This window comes from Chlamydotis macqueenii, chromosome Z (genome assembly GCF_036417535.1).
Source record: "Chlamydotis macqueenii isolate bChlMac1 chromosome Z, bChlMac1.mat, whole genome shotgun sequence".
In the NCBI taxonomy this organism is placed as follows: Eukaryota; Metazoa; Chordata; class Aves; order Otidiformes; family Otididae; genus Chlamydotis; species Chlamydotis macqueenii.
In genome coordinates, this window is record NC_141593.1 from 25,341,550 (window position 1) to 25,357,897 (window position 16,348).

General features: G+C 38.2%; 2 protein-coding genes across 6 annotated transcripts in view; one reads left to right on the plus strand and one right to left on the minus strand.

Moving 5' to 3' along the window:
• The window catches only part of POC5 (POC5 centriolar protein), a 28,591-nt gene extending 15,577 nt beyond the window's left edge, over positions 1 to 13,014 (plus strand). For 3 of the 4 annotated variants that reach the window (XM_086771178.1, XM_086771176.1, XM_086771179.1), the window contains exons 6-12: positions 2,162 to 2,266; positions 4,027 to 4,206; positions 5,585 to 5,747; positions 9,001 to 9,119; positions 9,931 to 10,044; positions 10,946 to 11,122; positions 12,581 to 13,014. In XM_086771178.1, coding sequence (XP_086627304.1) covers positions 2,162 to 2,266; positions 4,027 to 4,206; positions 5,585 to 5,747; positions 9,001 to 9,119; positions 9,931 to 10,044; positions 10,946 to 11,122; positions 12,581 to 12,730 — 1,008 coding nt within the window. In that variant the 3' untranslated portion in view covers positions 12,731 to 13,014. The remainder of the gene's footprint in view (positions 1 to 2,161; positions 2,267 to 4,026; positions 4,207 to 5,584; positions 5,748 to 9,000; positions 9,120 to 9,930; positions 10,045 to 10,945; positions 11,123 to 12,580) is intronic. The other variant, XM_086771180.1, reaches the window with a different exon arrangement.
• Positions 13,015 to 14,394: 1,380 nt separating this feature from the next.
• ANKDD1B (ankyrin repeat and death domain containing 1B) overlaps positions 14,395 to 16,348 on the minus strand; it is a 31,672-nt gene continuing 29,718 nt past the window's right edge. For both annotated transcript variants that reach the window (XM_086770820.1, XM_086770819.1), the window contains exons 14-15: positions 14,898 to 15,029; positions 14,395 to 14,552 (exon numbers count right to left, since the gene is read on the minus strand). In XM_086770820.1, coding sequence (XP_086626946.1) covers positions 14,494 to 14,552; positions 14,898 to 15,029 — 191 coding nt within the window. In that variant the 3' untranslated portion in view covers positions 14,395 to 14,493. The remainder of the gene's footprint in view (positions 14,553 to 14,897; positions 15,030 to 16,348) is intronic.

Below are 16,348 nucleotides of genomic sequence, written 5' to 3' on the forward strand. Positions count from 1 at the left end.
TTAATGGAGTTTGGTTTTTTCATTCCTATTTACCTTTTTTAAAAGACATCCATTGAAGGAGTTAAAATATGGAGGAAGTTGATGTTCTGTGTCCTCCACTTGGAAAACAATCTAATCTTACAGACCAAGCAAAAATAAATGTTTTAACATTACAGGAACAGGATTTGTATAATGTCATTTATCTATACATATGTGCAGAGCCAGTTACTTCAGTGTATACCATTCAAACACATCTAATTCTGTTGGCTATTACTGTATGTCACTCATGTTTAGTGTGCCATAATTGTAGATAATAACTTCGAAAGGAGTATTTTTTTTCTGCTACCAAACATATTATTTCTTCAGCCAATTTTGTAGTGCTATTTCTAAAAAAAATTGTTTTCAACAGAAAATTATTATTGCCACCATCTTAACAGTAGGTGGTAGTGCTTCCATGTATCACACCATATTTCTCAAAACTGCTGTATCCTGACATGGGCATAACCCAAAATCTGTCAGCCTCACAAATATTATGAATGCTGTAATACCTGTTTTCATTGTCAATCTCACAAATGCTTTTTAGTGGCAAAAATATACTAATTAACAAACATGGATTTAGACTAAGACTTCTAGTGTCAACAGGTATGCAGCATCAAAAGTTGATGATGTGTATTAGCACTTAGTGTGTGTATTAGCACTTTTTCAACATAAGTAATTTATTATATTCTTTTCCTTGGCTTTCTATTTTCTTATTGTTTTGTTGATAATTTATGCAAATTTACCTCTAATTTTAGATAAAATTATTACTTATATAGCTGAGACTTCAGTTATTCTGAAACTGCAAAAAATTAAATTAGTCATTTAAGCAGAGAAAAGTAGCTTATACTAGATTTATTAACATACAGTCTTATGAAGAACTTGTTCTTAAAAATCTAAACATGGACCAGCTTTAAATTACTTTAAATGTAACAAATTGACCTTTATTTGTTTCTTACTTCAATATTTTTAACACCTGAAAGAAACCAAGCTTTTGCCTAGTAATAGTTCATTAAACATTCTGAAGATTGAAACAGTTTGTATGAAATTCCATACTGAAACAAAATGAGTTTTGTACTGTTTGCTAGATAACTTTGTTGATTTAAGAGTAAATTTTATTTTAAGTACCATTCATTTCATTGATGTATATTCAATAATTATTACATGTAATATATGCAATATAACATATTAAGATGTGTTAGTATATAAGATCATACATTATTATTCCTCACAATCTTTATGCAGTAGTTGAAGTAACTTTGTGTTACTCCTGAAAGTCCCAAGATTGGTCACTATTGCCCATTGGAATTGCTCAGGTATGACTGAATCTAGCAGATTCATTCTGACAGATACAGCAGAATCTAACTAAAGAAGTTAAGCAAAAATATAGAGAAATACTTGGTAATTTGGTGTACCTGATTTGCATCATGCCTGGCCTAGCTTTTAATCAGGGGACCTCAGCTGTTTCTGTATATGAATTACAACGTGTTTAGAAATTGATAGTAAAAGTCTCCATTTGCATTTTTGTCCAGTGGGCCATTTGCCTCTCAAATGTTTTGATTGCTATAGGCCTGTATGATACTTTTCATGAGAACTTTTAAAGAAAGTAACAATTCTTAATCAGGTGTTTTTCTAGTTCTTAGCAACTCCTTAGCTTGTTTATTCTGTTCACCCAATTGAATAAGCTTTTTCTACGTAAATCATTTCTTTACACATCAGTTAATTAATAATGCACTAAAACAAACTCTTAATTTAAATATTCCTGATTTATCAAAATTGTCTTTGAAATAAGTGATTCTTCTGACCTTATGCTACAGTAACAGTTAATTATAAGGAAGTAGCATAGAAGTGTGCAGATGTAGAATGAAATAACAACTCAGTCGAACTTTTCCTAAAACTAGACAATGAAAGTGTTTAAGTGTCGCAGTCTTGAGTGCTGAAACCACAGGATTTTTACTTCTGAACTCCTGATTTGAACTCTGATTATTGTTTCCTACTTCATTAGAGGAAGGGGAAGATTCACTAGAAAGCAACTGTTATGTTAAAATAAATTGCTTTAAGTGAAAAGTAGCTGATGCACGACTGATTCTATTTGACCTTACAAAGATCATAGGTATTGAAATAGTGTTAATAAATATTTTTGCAGGTGATTACTAACTTGACTCAAGCATTAGAGAGGCAAAAGGAGAAACTAGAGTTGATGAGAAAGTTTACGCTGTGGCGGATTCAGCGTGTGAAAGCCAAACAGGAGGTATGTGCACAAAATAAAAATGTGGTGAAAATGAAACCTCTGAACTCAAAAGGGTCAAAGTTGCTGCAGTTCCTGTTACAGTTTGAAGAAATGACAGTGTTTCTGTTTTGATGTGTTTGACAATGTCAAATAACAGTTTGAAAACATCAGTTCTAAAAAGAATGCTACTGTCATAGTACTCTCTGGGATGGAGAAAAAAGTCAAACCTATACTTGTCTTATATTGCTCCAATTACTGCAGTCAGCTCAGAGAAAATAACTGTAGTTTACATATCTGCATTTTGAAGTAGAAGCCAATGGAATCTATACCTAAATTTCAAACACATTATGTTTGACGAGTAATATGATACAGTATCCCATTTTTGGGGGAAGCCAGTTTCACAATTAAAACTTCAGCAACCCTCTTTTCTCACATTTACAAAACTTGAAGTAACTGAGAGCTAGTCGCACACAAAATGCTGGGCATTGTGTCAGGCGTCTAAAAGTAAAGTCTACTAAGTGAAGTATGACAGAAAAGAAGGATGCCATGTCAAGACCATCTCAAGGCAAACCTTTCCTATTCCAGGGTGTTACAAAAAGGAGAAGCTGTATTTGGGACATTTGTTTATTGGTACAGATTCCTGGCTAGAAACGAGTTCAGTGATGCTTTCCAAAACTGCCGATTTAAAGAGAGGGATAGCCTTTTCTCTTTTCCTTCCCTCCCATCTTAGAATTTACTAATAATTTGGAGTCTGTTTTTTATTCAGCAGCTTCATTACCCTTCTCTGGACATACTCCGAGACCTCAATGTTTTGTACTGAGAGGCCCAAAACTGAACACAGTAGTCAAGGTGCAGCCTCACCAGTGCTCAGTACAGAGGCATGATCACTCCCCTACTCCTCCTGGCCACGCTCTTCCTCATAGCAGCCAGGATGCTGTTGGTCTTCTTGGCCACCTGGGCACACTGCTGGCACATGTACAGCCGGCTGTCTACCAAGACCCCCAGGTTCCTTTCTGCCAGGCAGCTTTCCAGCCACTCTTCCCCAAGCCTGTAGCGTTGCATGGGGTTGTTGTGACCCAGGTGCAAGACACAGCACTTGGCCTTGTTCAGCCTCATGAAATTCACCTTGGCCCATTGATCCGGCCTGTCCGGATCCCTCTCCAGAGCCTCAAGCAGATCAACACTTCTGCCCGTTTTGGTGTTCTCTGCAAACTTATTGAGGGTGCATTCAATCCCCTCACCCAGATCACTGATTAAATACATTGTTTGGTGATTATTTTGAAATATAGTAGAATAATAAAATTGTCTTAAAGGACTTTTTAAAGCACCCTCAAATCTAAGTTTATTAAAAAGATAGGTGTTTTATGCTAATCTTCTGCAGTCTTTGTGACTGCAGGTTTTATGTTACTGCAGTGAATCAAAATGTGCCACATACCTACTAAATGGCTTCACACATGCATAGTTACACCATATATGTGAGGGTGTTGTTTAAGTGTCATTAAGCTAAGAGTAAAAACACTTTTCTTTGTAACCTGGAAGTTTGCAAATATGGCTTCTCATACTGGGGCCAGTAACACTGCTTGACACATGTGGAGGAAGAAACATTTTGTTGCTGATACTGTATTTGTGTACCACTTCACTGCGACACATGTAACTCAGTTCAGGCATTCCTACTGTTTTCTATGTAATAAGTTGTAAAACAATCATCCATATTCTATGGAGTACTTAAACATATAGGAAACCTGAACTTGCATATAATGTGGTTATATTTGTTTCCTAAGGAGTATGCAAACAGAATGGCAGACAGACAATTCCAGACAGCTTTGATGAAGAAAGTATGGGCAGCGTGGCGCTCTCTTAGTGAGGAAAAATGGAAAGACAAAGTAGCAAAAGCCTGTCAGTTAAGGGCGGAAGATGTCTGTGTTCAGCTTACCAACGATTATGAAGCCAAAATTGCAGAGGTAAAATAAGGTTTATTTTTTTCCTTCTTTCCTTCACTTCTCCCCCCCATCCCTCGAAAGTATCTCTCTCTCAGCAAACTTGAAAAACATGGGGACTTTCCAGCAGAATAGAGCTCCCAAGTACATGAGATCTGTGAAGATCAAAGAACTCTACTATAGTTCCTATATGGGACTTTTTTTTCCCTCGCCCTGCATCTGATGTAAAATATTGCTGATCTGCATACATAGATGAAGTAAATTGGACTCTTCCTTAAATGAGACAAATCTCTATTTGCCTACCAGTAGTGATGATATTTGCTTTCTAAGAGCACACTGTTAATATTGGCTATGCATTCTGAGGTCTTACTGAAGAAGACAATGGAAATAGAAGACCGTTATTATTATGAATGATTGTAATGCGTACAGTGGGTTTTTTTCCTGTAATAGCTACTCTGTTAAAGGCTGAATTTAAGTTTGGTTTTGCCTTCAACTTGCCAGTAAGCTTGTTAAAGAATTTTCAGAGATTAAGGTGAAGTTAAGTTACCAATGTGTGCATTGGTGCACAGTAAGTAAAAGAAGTTTTAAAATACACATTTTTAAAAGCTTTGTATTTTAACAAGACATTCAATCTAGACTTTTAACAACAAGCTTACTAGATGTGGCTTACCAGCACAAAACCAGTAAGTAATGAGTTACAAATATAACTTGGTCTGTCTTTTCACAGCATTTTTAGTTTTTTACAGTAGCTGTAAGAATGGTAACCTGCAACTGAAGGCAGAATAAGAAGCTAGGGTTGGGTAACTTCTTAAAATACTGTGGAAGAATACCCAGAATTCTGTCAGCACCTGGTTATGGGGGGGTGAGGGGAAAATCCTGGAAAACCCTCCTCTATTCTCTAGAATCTCAGTGTGCAATGGATCTGCTTTACCCAGACAGCTCTCCCTTCTTTCTTCATCTTGCCTTTTAATGCAAAATAAGAGCAAGTAAATCTACCAGTAAATTCGCCATATGCTTAAGTAGTTTTCTGGTAACATTTATTGTCCTGTTGAGTGAATCCATACTCCTGCAGAAAACTAGCTTGTGCCAGATGCCTAACTTCTAAAAGACAAAAACTTGCAAGAAAAATTTCTGCTTAGCTGGTTAGGTAGGATCTGACAGTCCTTTTGAATGCACTCTTGTCCTTGGTATGCTCTAGTACAAATAATGTGCAGTAGTGCAAAGAAATTACAAGTATCTGCTTATCTCTGGTGAAACAGAGACTTTGAAGTGAACTAGAGATTTTTAAGTGAAAATGTGAATTTTGTAAACTTAGTAAGTGACTTCTATAGCTAATTGAGGAATATGTTCGTAGTTTGCATTCAGAAGTACAAGACAGCTGTTTTCTTATTCTTTTCCATAGCTAACTTCTACTTTGGAACAGACAAAAGCTGAGATTCTGCGACTGCGTAGTGAAAGAGAAGAGTATGAAGACACCATGAAGAAAGCCTTTATGCGTGGTGTATGTGCCTTGAACCTGGAAGCAATGACTGTGTTTCAGAGCAAGGACAGTAGGACAGATCCTGGTCAGTATAAAAGGCAGGGGTGATATTTGTTTAGGGGGTTGTGTTTGTTTTTTAATTTAAGATGAGGACCTGTGGCAATGCAAAGGTTATCAAACTCTTATTGCTTTAAAAAGTCCTGTGGAATATGTTGAGAAATATTCTGATGTGGAATTTTGTATTGCTGTAATTGAAAGGTGGAACATGTTCTCTTTATCCTGCCTTGGTGTTAGGGTGGTAACCTGCAACTGAAAGCAGAATAAGAAGCTAGGGTTGGGTAACTTCTTAAAATACTGTGGAATCAGTAGTCACCCAGAATTCTGTCAGCACCCAGTTTATGGGAGGGTGAGGGGAAAATCCTGGAAAACCCTCCTCTGTTCTCTAGAATCTCAGTGTGCAATGGATCTGCTTTTCCCAGACAGCTCTCCCTTCTTTCTTAATCTTGCCTTTTAATGCAAAAAGGGCAAGTAAATCTCCTAGCAAAACTCCAACTTCTGTATTTAGTGGGAGTTCTGCACCAGAGGAAACAGCGGTGTAATTGTATCAGCAGCACACTCATAAAATTGTGCAGCTACATACGGAAGAGCTGCACACCCTTACTGGTGTAATGAAATCACCCCCTCAGAGCGAGACAATCTATCATAATCATGCTGCTGCAGCAGTCTGCATTAAAGAGAAAATAGCTTTGCCAGCAGGAGTGTCACAGCTGTATGTCTGGCTTAACAACCAGCTGTACTGGCAGCAGTTGTTAATGGTCTTAAGACAAGTAACTTCAGTTGCAAAATTTAAGTCTTACACCAGGAGTTTCTGAACTACTTCAGAGAAATTCCTCCCTAGAAATGTAGAAATGAAGAGGAAATAAAAACCTGAAAAAAGTGTAAGAGGATACTTACCTGAGCAGCTGTTGGAACATGTTAATTATATGTGGTATTTGTGCAGTTGCTTAAGAAACCAGAATATGACATTAGCGAAGTCCAGTAGCTGTGTGCTTGTAAAAAACATAGGATCAGTATTTGGAAAGGTCACAAATGCATGATTTCTTGAAGATACTGAGTTTGGGAATAAAGTTACAGGGCATTACACAAGTACTTTACTTTTCACTGTGTTATAAATTAAGAACTACTCTTTCTTGAATCTTTATCTTGTATTTGTTTGTTTGATGTTTTCCAAAAACATGCAACAGACAGTGGTCTCCCAGATAACGATGGAAACTGAGTGGTGTGAAATAGGCAAGCATAGTTTCTGTAAACCTGTAAAGAAGAGGGTAAGTAGGAAGGAAATGAAGAACTGAGCTCTAGGGCTGCCATGACCAGTCCGTGGGATTCATGGAGCAAACATTTTGCTCATTTTAACTATGAAGCAGGAGCTTATACTCTACACAGGCTCGGTACCTAGAGATTTTGCTATGCTGGACAACTCTGGGATGCCTGTACCCAAGTTTCTGAGTGTCTAGCATCATGCTTTATAATTCCTTTATGGTCACTGTAGTTCTCATTGGGCTTTGTAGCATCTCATAGTCTCTATTGTCTGTTGTCCCATGCCTGCCATCTTCTTCCACTGCCTCTTGTACCACCTTCTCCCCTGCCCAAGTCACACTATCTCTTTCTTGCTACAGCCACACGGTGCTTTTAATGAGGTTAGTTACATAATTATTTAACATGGTTGTACAACCATTTATTTGCATTCTTCTTCAGGTATAAGAGAGCAGTGATCAGGATATCAGGGGACTTCAAAGATCAGATTAGGTTATTATTGTAATTTGATCTAGTCTTGTAATCTGGGGACGTTAAAACTTCCAGTCTCAAGTCAGTGATAACAGCTGAACACTGCAGTGCCACCTACTGTCATTGGAAATAAAAGCAGAATTTGGTCCCTTCACGGATTTATTATTAGATTATTATAATATACATTTAATATACATACAACATACAAATAATATATATATAATATACATTATAATGTAGGTGGTTAGTAGTGTGCAACTGTCACAACATCAATGGGTCCATAACATTTGGAGTCAATGTTGATGGTTTACAATCTGTCTGATTTACTGACATTTAAAAAAAAAAATTAAGATTATTTTTAGCTTCTTTATGTTTTTAAAGGAACATTGAAGCCACAAAAATTAATGAGGTTTTACTTTAAAAAAAACCCCTAACACTGCTTGTTTAAGTAATGTAGATCAGATCTGATTGGTCTGTAAGTGTGCGTTGGTCCTGTCTATACTTAATCTGTGTTTACATAAGTATGTATGTAAGAAATACATATTCTGGCATACCTTTCACTCTTGAAATCTTTGAGTATTGCACCAATTTGAACTACCTTCCTTATATTTTTCATGCTTATTTTAAGAGGAAAACAAAAAAAACAACCAAAAAAAACCACACGTGAAAAAAAACCCGCAACTACCACATGGTGTCACTCTGCTCCCTGGAATGAGCCCAGTTTCCCTGTTGAGGAACTGCTGTTAGCATCATGTACTTCAGAAACGGGAGAGTAAATAGGAATACTTCTCTCTGCTTCCTTTAAGGAAGTCTGTATTCTTAAGGAAGAGGCTGAAATTGCTTGGAAAAGATTGGGCTTAGGTCTGCAGATCTGACCTCCCCAAGACAAAAGAATCCTGGCTCAATCTTGCAGCTAAGGTTTAGTCAGCTGGTGGGGGAAGATGAGGGGTGTAGGGCACCTGTAGATCATCCCTGCCCAACAGCCAGGATATGGCCAGTGTCCAGCCATTGTATACGGAGATGAGATGCTGCTGAGCATGATCTATGAATCCTTGAAATTCCAGTACGTTCTCAGGAAAGTTAAACTAACATTTTATTTTACTGACAGTGGCCATCCTTAAGGGTCATACGCCTTTGCAAAAGTCCAGTATGGTCTTCCTGTGTTTTGCTGCTCTCTACCTGAACTGGAATTTGGCCCTTAGTGTAAGAGCAGCTCTTGCACACTGGATTTAACATTGTCAGGCAGTACAGTGAACCTCAATTCTTTGCACTACAAGTTTGTGACAAGTGCCACAGGGATGTTGAGGCATAACACAGGAACAAGCCCCTTGGAAAATATTAATTCTAAGCATCTGAAAAGAAGGATCAAATACAGAAATGTTTGTGTGTGTATACACATACCCCTCTATAAAGAACAGGCCGATTCTTTTAATTTTACAGAATTCCCAAAGGAATAGTAACATTTTTTCTGTTACTTATCTCTTTTTTTTTTTTCCCCCATAGGGTTTGCTAGATTATGTGCTGATCCCATTACTTTATGTTTCTAATAATAGATGTAGGAAGTAGGGGAAATGATAATGGTGCCATTGTTGCAGGAAGGCTACCTCCTTCACAATATAGTCCACCCTCACCACCACCCCCACCAGCAACTACTCTTCAGCTGGAAGACATGGTAAGCATGTAGCTGGAATGGAACTGTATTTGCTAGTGAAAAAAAATAAAGTTCCTCAGTTGGAGCTTTTTAAAGATAAATGCCACAGCCCATGAATTGAAGTAATTTGAAGACAGTCTAAGTACAAAAAGGAACCTATGAATGTGTTCAGACTGCATTGTCTAAATGAAGTGTCTAGGGCACAGCTGCTGTGACTTGCTATGCTTTCATTAAGCTCTGTTTTTTATTTAAGTGAAAATATATTAAACTAATGAAGACAAGGTCACTATAATAAGCTGAATTTGCTCTCTAAGGTTCTGGGAAAAAACTGTTAAGAGTTTCTTTGCAAAAAAAAAAAACCTGAGCTTAATATTACCTGAAAAGAAGAAAAGCTGGCTTGACTTGAAGCTTCTTTTTTTAAAAGCATGACATAAGTAGGCACTGATGAAACTCGGCATGTTGTCCTGTCGTGTCATCTTAGCTAGATCATTATCTAGTAGCTTAGATGTTCTGGACCTGCTCTGGAACAGGTCAGCAGCATGCTGAAAACATGTCCACTGTAGAACAATTTCACACCAGAATACAGGTTAGAACAGAGAAGGTGTGCTTGCCTCTCTTCCTAGTAGTATCAGATATTATTCATGGTCTTTTGACAATTTTTAGACAAGTATTTTTACATTATTCAGAAAACAGTAAAACTAGAGATAAAATATCTGCAAAGAAGTTAAATTTAGAAGGGTAATTTGAATAGACAAAAAAAACCTGACTATCTGAAGAGTAAAACCATATTTTCTAGAAAGTTATTCTCTGTAAACTCTGGTTTCATTCACAGTTTTCTACCCACCTGAGTCATGCAAGCACTTCTCAGACCAGGCTAGATTCTGATTCTCCAGCAATCATCACTAGCACAGCTGCAGGATCTGGTGTGACATCAACTCAAAAACTGGTAAAATGCTAAAATTAACTTTTTTTTTTTTTTTCATTTCTTAAGGCATAATTATAACAAATATTAGTTTGGGTATCATTATTTCTGCATTTTTCAGAGCAATGCAAGTATGTACTAGAGGAAACTGCAATGGAGTTTACACACTTGTGTGAAGATAGTAGCTTGCAAATGCTCATTAATGTCATAGAAACTCGTTTATGTTAGGAGTAATTTTAAATTATTCTTGGAGGAAGGAGAGGGAAGTGTGACAAAATTAAGAACAAAAGAGTGCATGTACACTTATGTATAGTGCAATAGGAACAATTAGTGTTTCATGTGATACCATTTTGTTCTGAAAATAATATGCTTTCCTTTAGCATCCTGCTGTTTGAAATGTCTCTCTCATTCTTTCTTCTGTTTTTGTTGCTAAACTGTCCTTTTACTTTTGTCCACTGTTTTCTGCGTTGCTGTCATTTCTTTTTCCCAACTGATACAGTTTGTAACCAACTGTCAGAGAAAGATGCAGCATTTTACTGCATGGAAGCTTTTTTTGTATCTGCTGTGTCACTGCTAGAAAGACTTCCCGTGGTGTTGGAAGTGCCTGCAGCTGTAACTCAACTATGCAGCCAGTAAGCAAAGCTAAGCTATCCGTGCTGCTTGATTTTTGTCAAATTAGCCTTACTCCCCTCAGGATAGAAGTCACTTGCTTGAAACATTATCTCATATTTATTGTGGAAAAAGATGGAATAAACCAGGTTGCAAGCACGTGTAGCAAATTCAGTTTCACATAACATAACTGGATTACCTGCAACATCCCATGTTCCATTTAGGCACGCGACTGATAAGACTAAGCAGACATACTAAAGCACTGTAAATGTTATGTTTAGCATTATTTACCAACTAATGCTTAATTTATTTGTAGCCCATGGCAAAAGTAATAACATCTGCTCAACAGAAAGCAGGAAGAACAATCACTGCTCGAATCACAGGCCGAACTGATATGGGACAAAAGGCTAGAATTTCTGGTAGTTTAGCAGTGATGGGAGTTGCTCCACCCGTGAGTTCAATCATTGTTGAAAAACATCATCCAGTCACTCAGGTAAGTCAGATTTATGCTTGTAACAGTATTCTTACTACAATACATCTGGTGGTAGTTTAAAGAAAAGTAACCAGTGTGAAGAGATATTAGACACAGCTCAGACTTAAGCCCTGCTTAAAATAACAAGCAGTACTGTCTTTGGGCTGGGTAGAAGGCACTGGTGAGGAGAGGAAGTAAATATTGCCACTTTAATCTATTCATCTTGTGTCTGTAGTAATTATTTCACAGGTGTAGTAGTCTTGGCTGTCTCTTTCTTGGCCAGCTCTTCCATGAGTGTTCGTCTTTGTAGAAGAGGTCAGTTGGTACCATCACCGTGTTTGGTGTCATCACCATGCAACCACAGTTTAAAGGCAAGCTTCACAGTGTGTAGGAGGAAGAGTGACTGAACCACAGGTGGCAGAGAAATAGATTAAACTAACAAGCTGAGTGTAGCAAATTATTGGGGCAAAAAATAAAGCCCTTGTTGAGAGGCAATCAAATTTGTCAAGCCTGCTGCTTGCTATATTTTCAGTCCTACCCTTCCCCATTTATCCTGAGGAAAGTACTGAAATAAGTACATTAGTAGGGTATGAAACCAACATGCAGCAAGGCTGGAAAGAGTGGCCTAAATGGCCTAGGAATTGCTACACTTTGTTTTGACTGGAGGTGTATGAAACAGTTGAAGATGTTTTTTATATTTTAACTTGTAAATCAGGATCTGAGTTTCCTCTGCCATCTGGAAGTCCAGTTTCTCTTCAGTGATACTGCCAGAACAAGCAGAAGTTCTGGCAGTTCTTTAATTTGAGCTGGAGATACTGGTAACTGTCCATGTAAGGGATGTTCTGCTTTCGCTCATTTCCTAGAGTGAATCAGAGCCCTGTGACAAGCTGCATATAGCTTTGGAGAATTTGGGCTGCTAAGCAGAAATTCATATTTAAATTGAATGTCCTTCAGGAGTTAGAGGTTTGGTGTCAAACTTCTTTCGTTAAGAACAATTTCTGGGTTCAGATTGTGTAACTAGTAAAGTAAATTAATCTTGAATTAATCTAACAAGGGAGAGAGTTTACTTTGATTAAAAGCAGAATTACTGTTCTTCATTGTTGTAAGTTGTCCAGTTTTTGGGGGAGAAAATTCACTGTTGTTAAATAATCACAACCCTCTTCCTTTCAAAGACCAGAGACCTTTCAGAGACTTCCAAATACTGAACTTCAAAAGGAACGTTGGCATGATTAAATTAGCACTACAGAGGGAAATTCTGAACAATTTGGTAAAAAAAAAAAAACGAAACAAACGACAAACCACCCTTAAATAAGATCGAGTTGATGAAAGCTCAGGGTACCCAGCTAATTGGAAGTTTAGCACTTTATGTTCTAAAAAGTATATTATAGATAAGGAAGGAACTCATTCTGTTAAAGTAGCCCCTTTTTAATGGGAATTTTTGTACCATTAAGTGTTTTCATGTATCTGATTACTTTTCAGCAAACCATATCCCAAGCCACTGCTGCTAAATATCCTCGAACTGTGCTCCATTCTTCTGGTTCTACCACTGTGAGACCTGCAGGACAAGTTGGGCGAATGCTTCAGGGCCAAACTCATATAACTGTTCAGTCAATAAAAGTTGTTGACTGAGTGAATGTCTTTCTCACCAGTGGGGGGTTTTTATCAAGGTACAGTTTAAACCTCTTTCTAATCTTTTCAGATTTGATGTAGCAAGGCCTGAAGTATGTATCATGTTTTTACCCTTTTCTAAAATTTGGGGTTTTTTTAATTAAAAATGCTTTTATAGTAAACATCTGGAGGGGAAAAAAAGAACTTGAAATGTTGTTCTACCTCCAAACTATTTGAGAACTTAAGACAAACACTTTTTATTTAAGGAATCTTTTGCACACTTCTAAATAAAGGATGGAATGTGATTTTGGTCTTAATCTCTTTGTTTAGTTCCAATGCGACTTGCACCGGGTGAGATATCCGGTCCATAAACTTGTTAAACATTCTCATCCAAGCTAATGTTGCCAACCTTGATGCATACTTGTCAAGATCTAAGAATTTGTGATTTTAGCTCCCTAGTTCCAAAACCTGAGGATTTGCCAGTCTGTTCTTCAGCTCCTTGTGATGCTCTGCAGCTGTCTCAAAATGAGTTGCACACAGGAGGGCAGTGAGGTGTAAGACTTCAGACTAAGATACAGATCATAATCTTTTGAGTCCAAACAATAAGATTTAGTACGAAATAATGCTAGCTATATTCAATTCTTCCATTACCTGATAAAACTATTGCTATATTCTTGTAGAGGAGACTACAAAGATAGATATTTTACATAATTTTTCAGATGTGAAATACATTCAATAATGAGAAAACCTTTGAACATGTTCAGCAAGACACTACTAAATATTAATTCAAGACATGAACAAGAAATAGATAAATAATTGCTAAAGGTATTAAGAATGAAATATTCTTTTTTATTATATATACAAGGTTATGCCATGATAGAAAATTCTACAGCCAGCCACACATGGTTTTAGACATGATGTTTTTGTGTATTTTCACTACATAAATCAAACGCTGAAGAAGAAAGACTTGTCCTAATTCTAGCATTAATGAAGCAAGAGAAAAGCCCTCTTCAGACAGGAACACTATAATCCTAGCAAGACTTTATAAAAACTTGAATCCCAGATAAGACTTCTTTCTGGAGGTGTTAATTTAAACACATAATTTTCACTTACTAAATTTCATTTCTTTTAGGTAGAAAACATCCCACATTTCATGTCAAACACAAAACAGCTTAATTTGCAGATGATCAGAAGGTGATCAGAGGGCTGGAGCACCTCTCCTATAAGGACAGGCTGAGAGAGTTGGGGCTATTCGGCTTGGAGAAGAGAAGGCTATGGGGAGACCTTACAGCAGCCTTCCAGTACCTAAAGGGGGCTTAGAAGGAAGACAGGGAGAAACTTCTTAGCCGGGCCTGTCATGACAGGACAAGGGATAATGGTTTTAAACTAGAGGCAGGTAGATCTAGACTAGATATAAGGAAGAATATTTTTATGATGAGGGTGATGGAAAACTGGAACAGGTTGTCTGAAGCAGTGGTGGATGCCCCACCCCTGAAGACATTCAAAGTCAGGCTGGACGTGGCTCTGAGCAACCTGATCTGGTTGGAGATGTCCCTCCTCCTTGCAGGGTGGTTGGACTAAATGACCTTTAAAGGTCCCTTCCACCCCAAACCATTCTGTGTTTCAAACCAATATTTCAGGAGTGCAAGTTCATCTTGCTTGAATAAAAAGTCATACAGCTTCAAAGTAGATTTTTGTTTCCAGAAAATACATTATTTGTATGTGAAAGTCACTTCCCATCTGGCATGTAATTCCATTATAGAAGCCATATTTTACTGATGAACTCATGAAATTGCACATTTTCTGGAATCCATGTTAGTGCTACTTGCAGTTCTGATCTTCTCTGTAAAGTAAGAGGAGAAAATGCTTGCTTGACACGCTGTGCTTTATAAGGTCAGTCTAATCTAACTGAAGGATGGTAAATCACATTTTAACCATGTTTGTAGAATAAACAAGGGAAACAAAATTTGCACATTTTTTAATCTTCCTTTAGAAATCTCAAGTCTCACTTAAACTCTCCTCCTCAAGAAACCTCACCCTCCAGCAAGGGCAGAGTCCCAGAAAGGAAGAGAGTGCCCTCTTGCTCCACCATGGTGACACCTTCCCAGCACGAGCAGGCACTTCAGCATTGCACTGCAGTCTTACAGAGAACAGTGTAATATGCTCTGTACACCACAACACAACTTACCAGCTGAAGGCTGAAATCCTGCTTCCACCAGATCTTCGTATATGTGCTTGACAGGATTTTGATGATCCAGCAGTATACCATGTAACCAGATGAGCAACATTCTGTTTCCATGTTCCTTGTAACTTTTTTTCCCTGTGCAATACACAAAGCATTTTTCTGTTCCATATGCTGGAAAATGTATTTTGTGGTTTTGCACTTCTAGAGTTCTAAAAGATTTTAAAACCTACTCATTTACTCTTGTTTCCTTTCTCATCTAGCAGCAAACTGAAGATTGAGACTTACAAAGTTAAAAAAAAAAAAAACAAAACAAAAGTTCTGGTTTTATCTTAAGGCTACTGTAAAGCGGGAGTGAAAAGCTAATACATCTTAAAATTAATTTTTCCTTTCATTTTTCCTCAACATGTGGAAATACACTCTGGAGTAGTAGTAAACAAGTACAATGTTTGCTATAGAAATATTGCTTTCCTAGCACTTGAGATGTCTGAAACCAGAAACTGCTATTTCATGGCAGCTGTGAAGACAGAGTGAACAAGGTCTTCCTGTATCATGAGGTTCTCCAGGTCCTCACTTGCAGTGTGGCTTGCAAGACCCTTCCGTGCTGCTCACAGCTCCTGTTTTTGATTTCCAAAGACAAAGGGTCTTTCAGGCCAAGAGGGAGAAGAGAAGTGGCCTGTACTTCTACATCACCACTTCCTAGGAACCAGGGACAAGGCTTGTATCCATTTGCTGTTCTTGTTTTGTATTTTGAAGAGCAGTATGGCCAGTGTGTATCTGTGATACTCGCATAGTTTAAAAAGCAGCTCTCAGTCAGTCTCACCTCTATACCTTGCAAGGGATGAGGAACTGATGTCATCTACCTGGACTTGTGCAAGGCATTTGACACTGTTCCTCTGGACATCGTTCTCTCTAAACTGGAGAGGCATGGGTCTGACGGATGGACCACTCACTGGATAAGGAATTGCCCAGGTGGCCACACTCAGAGAGTGGTGGCCAACAGCTCTATGTCCAGGTGGAGATCGGTGATAAGTGGTGTTCCTCAGCAATCCATATTGGGCCCAGCCCTGTTCAACATCTTTGTCGATGACATGGACAGTGGGATAGAGTGCACCCTCAGCAAGTTTGCCAATGACACCAAGCTGTGTGGTGTGGTTGACATGCTGGAGAGAAGGGATTCCATCCAGAGGGACCTTGACAGGCTGGAGAGGTGGGCCTGTGCAAATCCATGAAGTTCAACCAGACCAAGTGCAAGGTCCTGCACCTGGGTTGGGGCAATCCCAAGCACAAATACAGGCTGGGCAGAGAATGGATTGAGAGCAGCCCTGAGGAGAAGGACTTGGGAGTGATGGTGGACAAGAAGCTCAACATGAGCCAGCAATGTGCACTGGCAGCCCAGAAAGCCAACCGCATCCTGCATCAAAGGAAGCATGGCCATCAGATCAAGAGAGGTGATT